This window comes from Natator depressus, chromosome 1, assembly GCF_965152275.1.
Source record: "Natator depressus isolate rNatDep1 chromosome 1, rNatDep2.hap1, whole genome shotgun sequence".
Lineage (NCBI taxonomy): Eukaryota > Metazoa > Chordata > Testudines > Cheloniidae > Natator > Natator depressus.
Window position 1 is genome coordinate 265585971 of NC_134234.1, and position 15925 is coordinate 265601895.

Here is a 15925-nt window from a genome sequence, read left to right on the forward strand (position 1 = left end):
TGCAGAAGAGAAGAATGATGGGGGATTTGATAGTAGCCTTCAACTACCTGAAAGGGGGTTCCAGAGAGGATGGATCTAATGGTACCAGATGATAGAACAAGGAGTAATGGTCTCAAGTTGCAGTGGGGGAGGTTTAGGTTGGATATTAGGAAAAACTTTTTCACTAGGAGGTTGGTGAAGCACTGGAATGGGTTACATAGGGAGGTGGTGGAATCTCCTTCCTTAGAAGTTTTTAAGGTCAGGCTTGAAAAAGCGCTGGCTGGGATGATTTAGTTGGGGATTAGGTCCTGCTTTAAGCAGGGGGTTGGACTAGATGACCTCCTGAGGTCCCTTCCAACCCTGATAGTCTATGATTCTAACCTTTAAGCTGAACCCCCAAGAAAGCCGTTTTGGGTGCTTAATTTTTGTAATTGTTTCTTTTAAGATCTAGCAAAAAGCCTAAGTTCCAGATGTATTTTTCCCCTTTTTGTTTTTAATAAAATTTACCTTTTTTAAGAACGGGATTGGATTTTTGGTGTCCTAAGAGGTTTGTGCATGTTGGTTGATTAGTTGATAGCCACAGCTAATTTCCTTTGTTTTCTTTCTCAGCTCTTCCCTGGAGGGGGCGTGAAAGAGCTTGAGGGTACCCCACAGGGAGGAATTCCCAAGTGCTCCTTCCTGGGTTCAGAGGGGTTTTTTTTCATTTGGGTGGTGGTGGCAGCATTTACCAAGCCAAGGTCAGAGAAAAGCCGTAACCTTGGGAGTTTAATACAAGCCTGGAGTAGCACTATTAATTTTTAAAATCCTTGCGGGTCCCCACTTCCTGCACTCAGAGTGACAGAGTGAGGATTCAGCCCTGACACACACACACACACAACAAAGCTACATCTGAAGGCACGGTGCTAAATTCTTTCTTAGATTTCTGCCCGAGGTTGGGCTCAAACTGACACTGGCTGGAAGTCAGGTTCAGTGGGTGCTGTAGATCCCATTGAGGGACCCACCTGCAGTGAAAACAGACACGCTAGAAACCCTGTTGGTTATTATGTTCATGCATGCTCCAAGTAATCCATTTAGTTCCCGCGCATTAGACATGTGCCTAACTTGAAACTTAACTATCTTGACACTACTGTTTTCAATTTTGCTAACAAAGGTTAGTGGATGCCATGCACCAGCTGACATAAATGTCCGGTGATTGAGATCATTTTGACCAGGCTCAGAGCCATGGTTTAATCTCTCAGACTGGGCAAAAAAACAAAAAAAGTTGGTAAAATATGTCAACCTTAAGAAAAGCTGTTGTGTTTTTTGTGGGGGGGCGGGAGGAGGGCACTATGTCTCAGGAAGCCCTTGGTCCAGTGACCCTAAATTTGGATCACTAACCCATGCCCCCATAAGGCACATCATATTTCAGGGCAATCTGAGTAACTGCGGATTTTAGAGTCTGCCTTTAAACAGAAAGCTGGTCTGAACCTTAACTGTAGCAGAGCTGGTATTCCACTATGACGCTGTCACTGCTTATCTCTTGTGAAAGAAACCTACTTCTTGGGTCCAAGGCCATGTCTACACCAGAAAAAAAGACAGGTGTTTGTAATGAGGTAGATTTCACCTGATAGATAACAAGTTATAAAATCCTAGTGTAAACAGGATAAATTATAGTTTACCTTAGTGTAGCTGCTGCAGGTGATCCCTGGGCTGCCCCTTAGGGGCCACAGTTCAGCCAGGGACTTAAACACGTGCCCAGCTGTAAGCATGTGAAAAGGCCCATTGACACACATGTATGCATGTACTTAAGTACTTTGCTGAATTAGGGCCGTAGCTCAGGAAAGAATAGACTGAGGTATTTATCACCAAAACGCTAAGGTGGAATTTCCTTGAATTCCATGGCTGCATATTTGTTGTTTTTCATAAGGTTAAACTGCTTCTGTTTTTTCATCATTCACATAACACAAACGTCGTCCTCCTATTGATGTGATTACATGTGACTGTCACATTGATAGTAAATACACGTGTATATTGTCTGTTGCTTTAAGGAATTTACAGAAATGCTATTATATTCAAATATCACTCATGCAATATTTTATAGGCTTTTACAGATTTGTTTGTGTTTAATCTAAGGACAAAATGCTACATTCACTTACTAAAAAGGTTGCAGAAGTGTACAGAGTTAGTGTTGGAGAAGTAGACGCATCAAGCATTAGCTCCATTCAGATGTTGAGGAGAATAGAGAATCGAATTGAAGAACTGTGTGAATTGTTGGAGTCAGTTCCAAAAGAAAATATTGAAGCAATTGAGAAAATTAAGATGAAAGAAAGAAGGCAAAGGTAAAGTGAATGTTCAATACAGTAACTCCTCACTTAACATTGTCCCAGTTAACGTTGTTGTTTCATTGTTACGTCGCTAATCTATGAGGGAACTAGCTCGTTTAAAGTTGTGCAGTGCTTCCTTATAACGTTGTTTGGCAGTTGCCTGCTTTGTCCACTGCCTGCAGGATTCTCTGGAAGAGCAGCCCCTCCTCGTGGAGATTAGAACCAGGGGGGACCAGCAGCCCTCCCCCCTCATCAGTTCCCCTAAATCCCCTGTCAGGTCCTGTGGCTCAGCAGCTGCCCAGCAGCAGTTCAGCTATCCCTCCCCCGACTGTCATGTGCTGCTCCTGCCCTGCCCTTTGCCTTGGAGCTGCTCCCTGGAGCTTCCAGCTTGCTGGGAGTTGGGGGGGGGGGGAAGAGGGGTGCTGATATCAGGATGTCCCCCTGCTCCTGCCCCCCCACCCCCCTCCGTACCCCCTCTCCATAAAGCAGAGGAGGGGGACAGGGCTCAGGGACAGAACAGAGGGAGCTTGCTGGAAGCTGTTGCTTCCTGTCTGAACTGACTTATGCTTAAAAGGGCAACGTACTTAAAGTGCAGTCAGCATACTTAAAGGGGCAACGCACATCTCTGTCTCTCACTCATGCATGCACACACCTTCCCCCTCTCCCCCAGCACTTTGGAAAGTCAGCACCTGCGGAGCGTGCATGTGCTATTAGGAGAAGGGAGTGGTGCGCTCCAGCTGGATAGTGTGGGCTCATCATCATGTTCCATTTTTGCCCCCCACTTGCTCTGGCCCAGGGCTCCCGGAAACCTTATTGCACCTCTGAGCATGGGATATGAAGGACTCGTATGGTGTCTAATCTCAACCAGTGGTTATTGGGTTTAGCAAACTGAGATGTTTTTACTTTTATTAAATGGACAAAAACGTATGACTTGATGGGCAGTCTAGTCCTAGAACAATAGAGAGAAACAACCAGGGAATGAGGTCAATGGGAGTAGGGAGCCAGACCCTAACCTATGTGTTATAGTGATAATATGACAGAGGAACACCATCAGGTTATAGTCACTAACAATGCACTATAGTTCAACTTTTTGCCCTATTGTACATGGGAGTATCTGGTTGGTCCTCAGTAGCCTATTATTTGTTATGTGGAGGTACTATATTTGTACAGCTATGTTCCAATGGAAACAAATGGATTGGGCAATTTTTTCTTCCTGTTTTTCCTGTTACTTTTTTTTAAACAGATAGTGCCAGTGAGATAGTATGAGTTGGAGTTCTCAGGGGAGCAAACATCTTGCCAAATGCTCCTTCTTTGGATGTCACTATATTTCAAAGCTGGGTTTACCACAGGTCAGAAAAACAGTTCATTTAATGTGATATCACACACACGTTTTTCAAAAAACATAAAAGAAACTGTTTAATATACAAAAACCCTCAGAAATTTGAATACAACACTGATCTCATAAAAGGCCCCAATTATATTTTTATGTTCTAAGCGTTTCTGGAATTATTTTTTCTACTTTTGGTGCAGAAACAGGTCTACACTTGTTTTGTTATATAATAAAAATGCTTTTGTTTTATGTTAGGGAAGTTCAATCATGAGTTAAATATTTATACTGTGGTATATTGGAATATCATAGTTGAAATTTTGTATGAATATTACAATAAAAATACAAGTAGCTAAAAGGTTTTTCTTTTCTGTCAGTACAGATGTATCTGTTGAAACAAGGTCACATTTAAATGTTTCAGGACTAGGAGTTGCTTTTAGTTGATCTATTACAAAAACAACAAAGCGGAGATATGGCTACTCCCCAGCTGCATGGTGCTGGATATCTATTCTGGGACATCAACAGCCCATTTAAAATTAGGGCATGTCAACCATGTTCAAAACATCACACATAAAAACAAAGTTTGGCTTTTCCAAATAACAGCAGATTTTTCTTTGCAGCTGGAAGCATCCTTCAAGTCCCAAAGCTCCGACTTGTTCTAAACTGCCATAGGGTCCCTGGTGCACTAATTTTTCTTCTAGTAGAAGAAGGCGGCAGTTTCTACCTTTAGCATGCATCAGACCTCTCAGCACAAGAGGAAGGGATTCGGAGGAGATATGCTCCTTGCCATGAATCAGCAGGAAAGCTGGCTTTGTAAGGCAGAGATTCCTTTCCTGATGAGAGGGGCTGAGCATGTTACCTTTGCTGCACTACTTTCACAAAAGCAAGGGACTAAGGCCCTGCTGATCCTGCCAACACACACGAGTGGTCCCATTTTGTTGAGAAACTAGCCACATAGATTCCAAGCCCAGAAGGGACCATTGTGATCATCTAGTTTGACCTCCTATAACACAAGCCATAGAACTTCCCCAAAATAATTCCTAGAGCAGATCTTTTAGAAAAACATCCAATTTTGATTTTAAAATTGTCAGTGATAGAGACTCCACCATGACCCTTGGTAAGTTGTTCCAATTGTAAATTACTCTCATTGTTAAAAATGTAATCTTATTTCCAGTCTGCATTTGTCTAGCTTCCACTTCCAGCCATTGGATCATGTTATACCTTTCTCTGCTAGACTGAAGAGCTCATTATTAACTATTTGTTTTCCATTCAGATACATATACCAAGTAATCAAATCACCCCTTAACCTTCTCTTTGTTAAGCTAAATAGATTGAGCTCCTTGAGTCTATTGCTGTAAGGCATGATTTTTAATCCTTTAAGCATTCTCAGGGCTCTTCTCTGAACCCTCTCCAATTTTTCAACATCCTTCTTTAAATGTGTACACCAAAACAAGACACAGTATTCGTGCAGTGATCACAGCAGTGCCAGTTGCACTGATTTGGGTTGTGGGAGCATAGATAATATGACAATAAAGCTACTGCTATTGTGTGATTCCACAAGGTGCCATAAAGCAGTAGCTATCTGGGAAAAGAAACTGGCATCTGTTTTAGCTGAATTCCAAAGTTAAATAAATGTCAAGGCAGTTACAGCATGCTTTGTCCTTGTGTTAAATTACCCAGCAAAAACAGAGATAAAACACCCGGCAGGCGTATTATGTTCCAACCTTGACAGTCATGTCTAGTCACCAAAAACTTATTACAAATTTAAAGAGTTTTGTATGAAAATTCAGAACAAACGTATCTGGTGTAATGCAGGTAGTTTACCTCCAGTAGCTCATTTTGTTACTGTGGTAATTTTTTCAAATGGTTTCAATTTTTTCAAAAGTTGGTTTGCTCTTTTGAGGAGAGAGGTTGCCTGACCATTCCTGGTAACTTAAGAACTTCTTCATGGACATGAATAGGGGTTTGCAGGATCAGAGCCTAAATGTGGGGCTTGAGCTTTGATTCTCTCTACATGGCAGCCTGTTGTGAAGTGAGTTGGGTTCATTAGGTTTGTTTGGGTTTTTGTTTTCTTTTTTAGCAATAATTAAGGATTCCACTGCATTGTTGCAAAGTCACCATCTTGTTTTTAATTGACACTTTTGCATTAACACTGTGATGTAATGTCTAATATAGTGAATAGTTATACTGTACTGCCCCCTTATGGGTTTTATCAGTATATGAGCTACTTAAATAGTATATAAAACTTTTTATGCATTAGCTACATTAGTGTGACCAGAATTTTGTAAAGCCTCTTTGTTTTTTCCTCATATCCTACATTTGGTAACTTACAGTTTGCAGTTTACTGTACACCTACCACAGAAAAGAATAAATAAAGCATACAGCATCAAAAAAGTATGCCTGAAAAAAACAGGACAGTAATGTAGCTGGAAGGCCATTCTTTATTCTGAGTCATTACTAAACTCACACCCCAGCATGATGTGAAGGGACAGATTGTACTTTTGGATGGATGTGCCATCTTTCAAAGAAGACATAAAACCCCACACCTGAGCACATGTGGTAAAGATTTTGTACCCCGTTATGAAAGATGCGAAAGAAAGTTAGCTGGTTCTGACCAAAGCCCAATTTGGTTAACTATATTGTATCTGCCTACTGCCTTCCCATCCCCTTCCGACATACCTTGCAGTTTCAAGAGGATATGTTAGTATATGCTTCCCGTTCAACCTAAATAATGTCACTGTGCACTGTGAAACTGCTACCATGTTCCACCCTAGAACTGGATAAAATGATTTCAGCAATAGTTCCTAAAGTGTTTGGGACCTATTAGTTATACATATGTATAGTCATTTCTGGGGTAGAATATGGCAACTAACAGTGCACTACTTAAATTCCTTTTGGAATGTCAGTGTGATTATCCAAGCTCGGCTTTGGATAGGTCAGTGTTTGGCTAATTTCTGTTTTTCAAAAAAGTGCCATGAGAATTTGAAGGCGCTCACCACTTGTCTCCAAAAGCAACAATTCCAGCAGCACAATACCGCTTCTCACCAGTCTGTGGCATTAGTTCGATTTATATGGAGAGAGAGGAGAGTCTCGTCCTGTCAAAACACTTTCTGTGTCATACAGTTGTTGTTTAGAAGTGTCCCATCTGAATGCTGATTAGGACCAACATCGTATAGCTTGTGAGAGCTGATGTAATCATAGTACAAGAGTATGGTTTAAAAAAAAAAGTCTTAAAGAGGACAAAAAATTTAAAGGCAATGACTGCCTTATGTGGAAATAACATCATGGTACCCTTTCCTTCTCCCCTGCTCTGCAAGTTAGATGTGATGTCCTTTTATAAGAAATAAACTTTGCTTCCATCAAATTCCTGAACAGATCATCCCATGTGATATCTAAAACAGTAATATTACTCTAGTAAAAAAAACAAGCAGCTATATAGGATCCCAGATTATTTTTAAAAATTCTAATCTGCAAACCTGCCCCACTTCATTCTCCTTAGTCATTTTGCTGGTAGTTCAGGAAAACACCTTCCTTGAACCAAGATAATTAACTACTATTTCAAAACTACTGTTTGTTGCCTCCAAAATTAAATTTAAAGAAGCAAAAAGAGTTTGTGTTAAAGTTTCAGACCTTTTTGTTCCTATCAATACCTTAGGAGTCACGAGCAAATTTTATTTTTCGCCACTGCAGATTACGTGAAGAAAAAAAGAGACAAGAAATGAAACTTCAGGAAGAACGACTGCAGTGTTCTCTGAAAAGAGCAATTGCAGCACCAAAGAAGAAGGTTTGCATTTAGTTTATTTTTTCTGAAAAGTCTGAGACCATGTGTATTTTTCTTAAGAAAAATCCTGTCCCCTTATAGCACTTTTAAAGTTAAATATTAGGATTAGCTTTACTTTTCCTATGCAGGAGAGAAATTTGCATGTAGTTATGACTAAAACATAAAACACTACTGATCATTAGTCTATTCACTAAAGAAATTTACAAAATTTGCAGGAGTAGTAGATAAATAAAAATAGTTAATCCACTATAACTTTTTATTTGACATCAGACAGGCCTTTTAGAATAAGAGCTAACTAGTATTTGGTGAAAACTCAATTATAAAGCACTAAAATATGCCAGCAACCAATTAGTGGATTAACTGAAAATAGCAAGCCCTTATTTTGAATAGTAACTAACTGAATATTTCAGTAAAATACTACTTGAAGGTGGTTGAGGGAAATTTAAGGTATAATCCAGTTCAAGGTCCTTTTATTTAATTAAGAGGTCACATCATTAGCAGTTAGAAATCAGCAGAGAATTCACATTTCAAGAGCATACTTGAACTGTTTCCATGGCCTCAACTACAATATATAAAATGTACAATACTATCTGCTTCGTATTTTCTGGATGCTAGTACTACTCTGCATTCTGCTAGCATCATTATTCAAACTGAGTAGGCCTGTAAATGTAGAATGAATTATGCAACTGTTCAATTACAGCCAAAAAACAGGGTAAAATCAGAAAACTGAGTGAACATTATCACCTCAACCTTATTTCTTCCCTCTGACTGTATATGTTAAGGTACATCTTAATTATATAATGAAGTAAATGCAGTTACACTAATTACACATCTAAGATTATATAAGTAATTAATTTTCACTGTGTTATACAGTTTTATGTTGTCAGGGTTGTGTGAGAATTTAATGTGGCCCTCTATTAATAAATATGTAAAAACTTGTGCAGTTTCCAGATTGTCTGATTTTATCTCAACCTCAGAGAGACACAATTTGAAGCATAGTCTTGTTTTTCAAATTAGGCAGGTGAAATAGCTGTGAGTGCTCTACTTATACTGGGGTATTGCAGGCACGTTTTTCTATTTTGAAAAATGAGTTTCACAGGGGCAAGCTAAGGTACTGCAAATGCTTGTGTACATGGGTAACACCCACAAGTAAGATGATTCATATATTTGTTTGTAAGCTCCAGTCTTAATTGATTGACTGTGCCAGAAGCAGTGCAAGTTATTAGAGTAAACTGAAGAACAGGTAATTTCTAATGTTTCAGTGAGTTGTTTTAGGTGGCATATAACAAAAGCAGGTAAAACTTTCAGATGCACATAATATTGTTAAAGCTGGGTGTCTTTAGTCTTTTGCAGAGCGTAGATTAATACAAGTTTTGAAAAGTGATGGTGGTAGATTCCAGTTTCTCTCTGTTCTCTACCTCTAATCTTGGTAACAGCAGTATTGTCAGGCCTGCTAACAAACTAGAATTGGGAGGTTTCAGAGTAACAGCCGTGTTAGTCTGTATTCGCAAAAAGAAAAGGAGCACTTGTGGCACCTTAGAGACTAACCAATTTATTTGAGCATAAGTTTTCATGAGCTATAGCTCACTTCATCGGAGGTGCTTCTTCCAGAGTGGGGAAGGGAGCCTTTCCATAGCCTCAGGCTGGGATCCAGGCTAGGAAATGATTCATTAACTCATGTATAAATGGTAGAATAAAAGGCAACATACTGCCATAACAAAGAGAAGGCAGTAAGTGCCACATACTGATGTTAGTGCCATGGGAAGGAGCCATCCCAGCCCTGAGCCACTCAAGATTCTCATTCCTGTGCAAGTAGCTGGTGCTTATAGCCTCTTATGTGCTCCAGTTTCTGACAGTCGATGCATTCACACACCTTCTTTCCTCTACTAATTCTTGTTCATACACCCCTAACACCCCCAGCTGTTTAGTTCTGGTTTGTACTTCGCCTTTCTGAACTAAATCCATAGGGGTTTAAACTCTTAGATGTAATGTGCCATCACAGCCTCAGAAGGGTCATGGTCTTCAGCTGGTGATAACAGCAAAGCAGCTGTGAACTTCAGCCCAGATGCACAGGCAAGGGTTGGAGGACTTTTTTTTTTAAAATAAACTAATCAACTAACATAGTTTTATTCTTTTTAAAGTCCAGTTATATTCTTAAGCAAGAATCTGCACGTTATAAACCAGACTAAGGCTATGGTGTGCCAGACCTACACATAACAAGAGACCTTGGGACAGATCCTCACCTAGTGTAAACTGTCATAGCTCCATTGACGTCAATGGAACTATGCAAATGTACAACAGCTGAGGATCATCTCCATTATGTCACCCATCCAGCCACTGAGGCCATATTTTCTCTGTAGGTAATACAGCAGTCATACTTCAGGCAGCTTTGACTATTTCAGGGCAAAATGACTCTTGGAATCATTGGGGCATAATGCAGCTCTTCCCCCAACATGGAACTGTGAAAGTATTTCACAATGCAGTCCTATATAGACTTAATAGAATTTGATAAAAATATGAATCTCCATAGACGTAAATGTTTGTGTTCAACATTTTCCTTTTCCAACATTTCAGATGGGAAGAAAACTGGTATTTCGCTCACAGCCTCCAGAGATTAGACAGAAGGAGGTGTGCCCAAAAGAGAACAACACAAAAACGCAAGATGACTTGTTATTTTTCACTTGAGTTTAAAAGTAGTTGTACCTCCTTAAAGGTAGTTTTACAGTGCTGTAGCTTTTTCTTCCTACTTAGTTAATCTAGAGCAAAAATTAATATTCTGTACTGTAGTTTAACAGAACTTACTAACAAAAAGGAGTTATTAATATGCAGGGATCCTTACTGTAAGTAGAAAACCTACTTTGTATATCTAATGTGAAAAAGCCCAGAATCTCTTCACTGCTTGTTCTGTAACACCTATTACCACTATCAGCAGAGAAAAATGCCATTCCCACAACTTCTTCAGTACACTCCAGTGTAGTCGGCTTAGAAAGACAAGCTGTTTGGAACAGTAAAAAAATCCTCCCTGACTTTTGAGCTGCTCTATAATATGACTGCAGTGCAATGAAAGAGATAGGACACCCGTTGCTACATAAAGTGATATATCACGATCCTGTTGATATGCACAACTTTAAAAATAAAATTTACCATAGGAAGCCACTTAGATGCAAGAGTTCACCTTTAAGAATAAAGTAGTACACATATTAGTATTTTAAAATGTCATTTCATCCTCTCAGCTATGTAATCTTATTTCTATTTCAGACTGAAAGATTTCCTCTAGCATTAATCTTGCAACAACCTTTAAAAAGTTTGACTTTAAATTAGATGGTTTTATACAGTTAAAAGTTTCCATCCATATGAGAATACACTAAACAAACAAGTAACAAATTTTATATAAATTTGTACAGTAAAACTTCAGACTCCTTAACAAAAGTTGTGAAAAACTGATCTTTATTTTCCAGAAATATACAAACTTATTCTCTCATTTCTCCATCTTCTTCTTCTTCTTCTACTCCTCTGATGTACAGGACATTGTTACATCTGTAAACAGAACCAGAAGTTCTCTTAATTTTAAAGATGTTATTGTTCTGGCTTTCCCCAGATGAACACTAGCTTTTAACTAAGTTATGTGTTTTCCAAATTGAACTTGGACCAGCTACTTAAAAAACCCTCCAAATATCAAGTTTAGCAGGCCAACCTATTAACATATGTTGATCGTGATCCCACAGTCCAAGAGCTTTCCAGATGGTTCATTTTGTAACTGTCCATTATAACAGAGAAAATAAGTTATTTAAAGAATGACAGATTCATTGTACACTAAGCTAATTTATTTTTAGGCCCAGAGCCTATAAACTTATGCTCATGCTTAACTTCAAGCACAAGAGTGTTTGCAGGAGCCGGGCCTTAATACTCATGTAATAGTTTATTAGTACTCTGTTGAAATTCCTCCCTGCCACACACACACGCTGGAGTCTCTGCCACCTGCTGATTGCTGTGAAACTGTTCAGTGCCTATTTAACTTCCTGATAGTAGTAGTGAGATTTTCCTCAGCTATTGACAAAAGATTCAGCTAAATATCCAAGAACCACCCAGAGAACCAATGAAAGACATCATTACAAAAGGAGAAATTATGAAACATTTGTGAGTTTTAGTGTTACTTCCCCCACCCCCGATAATATAGTTTTTTAGTGTAATCCTTTAACAAAGCGTTGTCAGGGACTGTTTAGCACAGAAATAGATACTACAATTAATGTCTTTAACATTGCACGTTTTCAGATTGTTTTAGGTTGAGTATTAGGAGTTGAACAGTTATGTCCATCTACAAATGTAATATGTCTACTATGTAACTTACGAAATACTCTAATTTGATAATTACCTTATCAAAACTTCACCAAGGTGTCCTGACAATGCACCATCTATGTATTCTTCTGTGTTTGCAAGCTTTTAGAAAAGAAAGAAAATATTAGCACAATTGTTCGAAGAAAATTCTCAGCCTGCAAGTAGTAAACTATTGTAAGGCTAAAGTCATTCTACAAGGGTTAATGGGCCCTTTTGGAGACTGGGTCTGTTCAATAGTAACTTGTACCTCATTAGAGCACTTCATTTTATTATGCATGTAGCTTATTATGTTTTGCTTTTCATTTAGAAATGTGACCAGAAGTATGTAATATGTAGCCAAGTATTGCCTATTGCTTTAGAACTAGTCTACAAACTAAACTTCCTGTAAGTGTACTTTTGAGGAAATTAAAACATATGTTTGCCATCAGGCTTCAAAGAAGTAATTACTGCTACTACTTATCAGTTCTTGTATAGCCCTTTTCATAAATTCTCAATCCAATCATACCTTCATCTTGGACAAGGCTGCTGCTGCACTGCCCTGCACTGGAGGAGTGGGTAGCTCCTCACAGAGCTAAGCAGAATAGGAGCAGTGGGCTCCCTACCTACCTGTCAGATGACTTATTTGATACCAGACAAGTTACTCCCCTGAATAATCCTGACCCGCCCACACCTGTGGAACCCGCCACCCCCTCTGAACCACCGTGATACACAGACAGACGCACCCACCTCTGGGCCCCTCTGAGCCCTGACACGCACCCAGCTTTGACCCAGCCCCCACCCGCTCTGGGGCCCCCCGTCCCTCCTGAACAGCCCAGGCTGCCCGAGGGGAGCGGATCTCCCACAGCCCTTGGGGGCCTCCCCGGGGCCGCCGCCGCGTCCCGGCTCCCACTGACCTGCATGTTCATGTAGCCGTCCACAGACACCAGGTAGCCCTTGTACTCCATCCCCCACTTCAGCTTCACCATCACCGGCTTCCCCGTCAGCCCGTTCAGGAAGGGCTTGGGGTTCAGGGGCAAGCTCTGCGGGGCGCAAATCACCACACCAGCGGGGTCAGGGCGAGCGGCCCGGCTCCCGCACGGCCCCCCACCCCGTTACCTACCACCCCGCCCCTCCTCCGCCCCAGGGCGCCTTCGTCGCCGCCACCCCCCCAACCCCTCCCCGTCGCGGCGGCGCCCCCCTCACCATGGTAACGCGGCCTGGCACAAGGCAGCGGTAAAAACAAAAATTACTCGCAGGGCCGCACGTGCACCCGCTGGAGTCTAAGAGAAAGGCAGGAAGTGACGTCCGCACCTCCACTTCCGGGAGGGCGCCCTGACCTTTCACCTTTTCCTCGCTCACGACAGCCTGAATCCCATTGGGTAGGGGGGGCTGGCCCGCGAACAGCAAAGACGGGCGCTGAGTGGCGGGACCGAGTTCGCGGGCGACGCGGCTCTTCGCGGAGACGGAAGCGTGAATGGCCACGGCCCTTCTCGTGCGGTAGCGGCGGCCTGTGGCCGTTGGTTCCGTACCGTAGTGCCGTGTGTGTGTGTATGTGTGTGTATAGAGAGAGAGAGATAGAGATAGAGAGAGAGAGAGAGAGGCTGGAATTTGAATCTGCGCATTCTTAGCGGTTTTATGATGGCGGTGGCGGGAGACAGACTGTCCCCAAGGCCCAGGGAGGAGCCGAAACACGTGGAGCCCATTGCAAGTTCCGGGCCTTTTCCTGCAGCTACTTCCCGTGGCCTGGCCCAGTGACGGCTCCCTGCAGTGCTGTGAATTTGATTATTTAATTCATAGACAGGTTTCAGAGTAACAGCCGTGTTAGTCTGTATTCGCAAAAAGAAAAGGAGTACTTGTGGCACCTTAGAGACTAACCAATTTATTTGAGCATAAGCTTTCGTGAGCTACAGCTCACTTCATCGGCTGCATACTGTGGGTCCGATGAAGTGAGCTGTAGCTCACGAAAGCTTATGCTCAAATAAATTGGTTAGTCTCTAAGGTGCCACAAGTACTCCTTTTCTTAATTCATAGACTTTTCCGTGCCCCATTATTTCTCCAGTTCCCCCGTGGCCAGAGCAGCCAAGTGCCTCACAAACTTGAAGAACTTATTTCGCTCTCTTCGTTTTTGAAAACTACTCAACCGTTTCGCCTAAAAATATTTCCAAATGATCAATTCATTCCTGAGCTGAGAAAGAACCTGCTAAATTAGAGCAAAAAATTTTTGTTTTTTTTTAAATAAAAAAAAGAAGAAGAAAGCTCATTGCAGGGTTGGAGTCAGTGGGGTTGTTGCCACATACTGTACTTATAAAGAAAAGGAGGACTTGTGGCACCTTAGAGACTAACATTTATTTGAGCATAAGCTTTCGTGAGCTACAGCTCACTTCATCTGTAGCTCACGAAAGCTTATTGTCAGATAAATTGGTTAGTCTCTAAGGTGCCACAAGTCCTTTTCTTTTTGCGAATACAGACTAACACAGCTGCTACTCTGAGTACTGTATTTACAACTTCATTTTGTATCTGTCTGGAGGACATCCGATTCACCAGCTGAAGTTGATCTAGGCAGTAAAAGATACTCCCCTCACCCCCATTGTCTCTGTAATAACCTGGGAACAACAGGGTTACAAATCCGCAAACTAGATTCAGTCTCATCCCAGAATTGAATGTAGTGTGAGTGTATATATTTATCCACAAGGCGGCAGTGCTTAACCTACATTAGGCTTGTCTGGTGGAGCCTTCTGGTAAGAAACGCTGTTATACTCTCTTTTCGTGTAAAGCCAGCTTTTTCCAGTTCCATGTTTCTTGCAATATGTTGAAGTGGAGCAAAGCGTAGTGAACTGGATTTCTTTTCAGAAGAGTAATGTATACGGTAGGATATTTTAATTAATATGGACATGGAATTATCAAAACTAAAACTGGAAAAAAATACTTAGCTCTTCTAGTCTATGTCCCTGCCAGTGCAGGATTGGAAGCTGCAGTATAGCTTTAAACCTCAAGCAATAGAACTACTACTACTTCTCTTGGCAATAAAATGCCCAAAATGCCCTTTCTGGCTTGCTTACACTTAATGAATTTTAGCTGTGTTGCTGTAGTTATAACTCCTAACTCCCTTAAGCCCTAATAAATATTGTCTTTGTAACATTTAGTAATCCGTGTGTTAGCATCACAGTCTCATAGCAGTTGATCAGACAAGAACTTGCCCCAATATATATAGGTCCTTTTGAGACGGAGGCTACTGTACACAGTAAGTATGATTTTATTTTTTCTGCTTAATGCTTAATATATTCAATGAACAATTATACTTCCAAGCAGTGTCCACTCCTCTACGTATTTATATCCCCCCAAATCATTGGCAAATTCCTTCTGTCTCCATACTGTTCAAAGAAATAGTACTATCTCTGATTGAATTATTACTGGACCAAATCATGTGCCCTTCTCTGAGGCCACAGAGATCAAACTAAGAATGGCCATCCTGGGTCAGACCAAAGGTCCGTCAAGCCCAGCATCCTGTCCTCCCACAGTGGCCAACTCCAGGTGCCCCAGAGGAAACAAACAGAACAGGCAACATCAAGTGATCCATTCCCCACCGCCCACTCCCAGCTTCCGGCAAACAGAGGTTAGGGACACCATCCCTGCCCATCCTGGTTAATAGCCATTGATGGATCTGTCCTCCATGAATTTATCTAGTTCTTTTTTGAACCCTGTTGTAGTCTTGGCCTTCACAACGTCCTCTGACAAGGAGTTCCACAGGTTGACTGTGTGTTGTGTGAAAAAATACTTCCTTTTGTTTGTTTTAAACCTGCTGCCTATTAATTTCATTTGGTGGCCCCTAGGTCTGGTGTAATGAGAAGGGGTAAAAAACACTTCCTTATTTACTTTCTCCACACCAGTCATGATTTTATAGACCTCTATCATATCCACCCTTAGTCATCTCTTTTCCAAGCTGAAAAGTCCCAGTCTTATTAATCTCTCCTCATATGGAAGCTGTTCCATACCCCTAATCATTTTTGTTGCCCTTTTCTGAACCTTTTCCAAGTCCAATATGTCTTTTTTTGAGATAGGGCAACACATCTACATACAGTATTCAAGATGTGGGCGTACCATGGATTTATATAGAGGCAATATGATATTTTCTGTCTTATTATCTGCCCCTTTCTTAATAATTCCCAATATTGTTTGCTTTTTCGACTGCCGCTGCACATTGAGTGGATGTTTTTAGAGAAC

General features: G+C 41.0%; 2 protein-coding genes across 2 annotated transcripts in view; one reads left to right on the top strand and one right to left on the bottom strand.

The window, feature by feature from the left end:
- Positions 1–12145, top strand: part of CCDC38 (coiled-coil domain containing 38) — a 38558-nt gene extending 26413 nt beyond the window's left edge. The window contains exons 15-17 of the mRNA XM_074941872.1: positions 2092–2297; positions 7300–7393; positions 9965–12145. Coding sequence (XP_074797973.1) covers positions 2092–2297; positions 7300–7393; positions 9965–10075 — 411 coding nt within the window. The 3' untranslated portion in view covers positions 10076–12145. The remainder of the gene's footprint in view (positions 1–2091; positions 2298–7299; positions 7394–9964) is intronic.
- Positions 10783–13042, bottom strand: SNRPF (small nuclear ribonucleoprotein polypeptide F). The gene is made up of 4 exons (XM_074941875.1): positions 12908–13042; positions 12619–12744; positions 11763–11827; positions 10783–10927 (listed from the first exon to the last, which is right to left on the bottom strand). The coding sequence occupies exons 1-4, from the start codon at positions 12908–12910 to the stop codon at positions 10861–10863; spliced, it is 261 nt and encodes an 86-aa protein (XP_074797976.1). The 5' UTR covers positions 12911–13042; the 3' UTR covers positions 10783–10860.
- Between the last annotated feature and the right edge of the window lie 2883 nt (positions 13043–15925).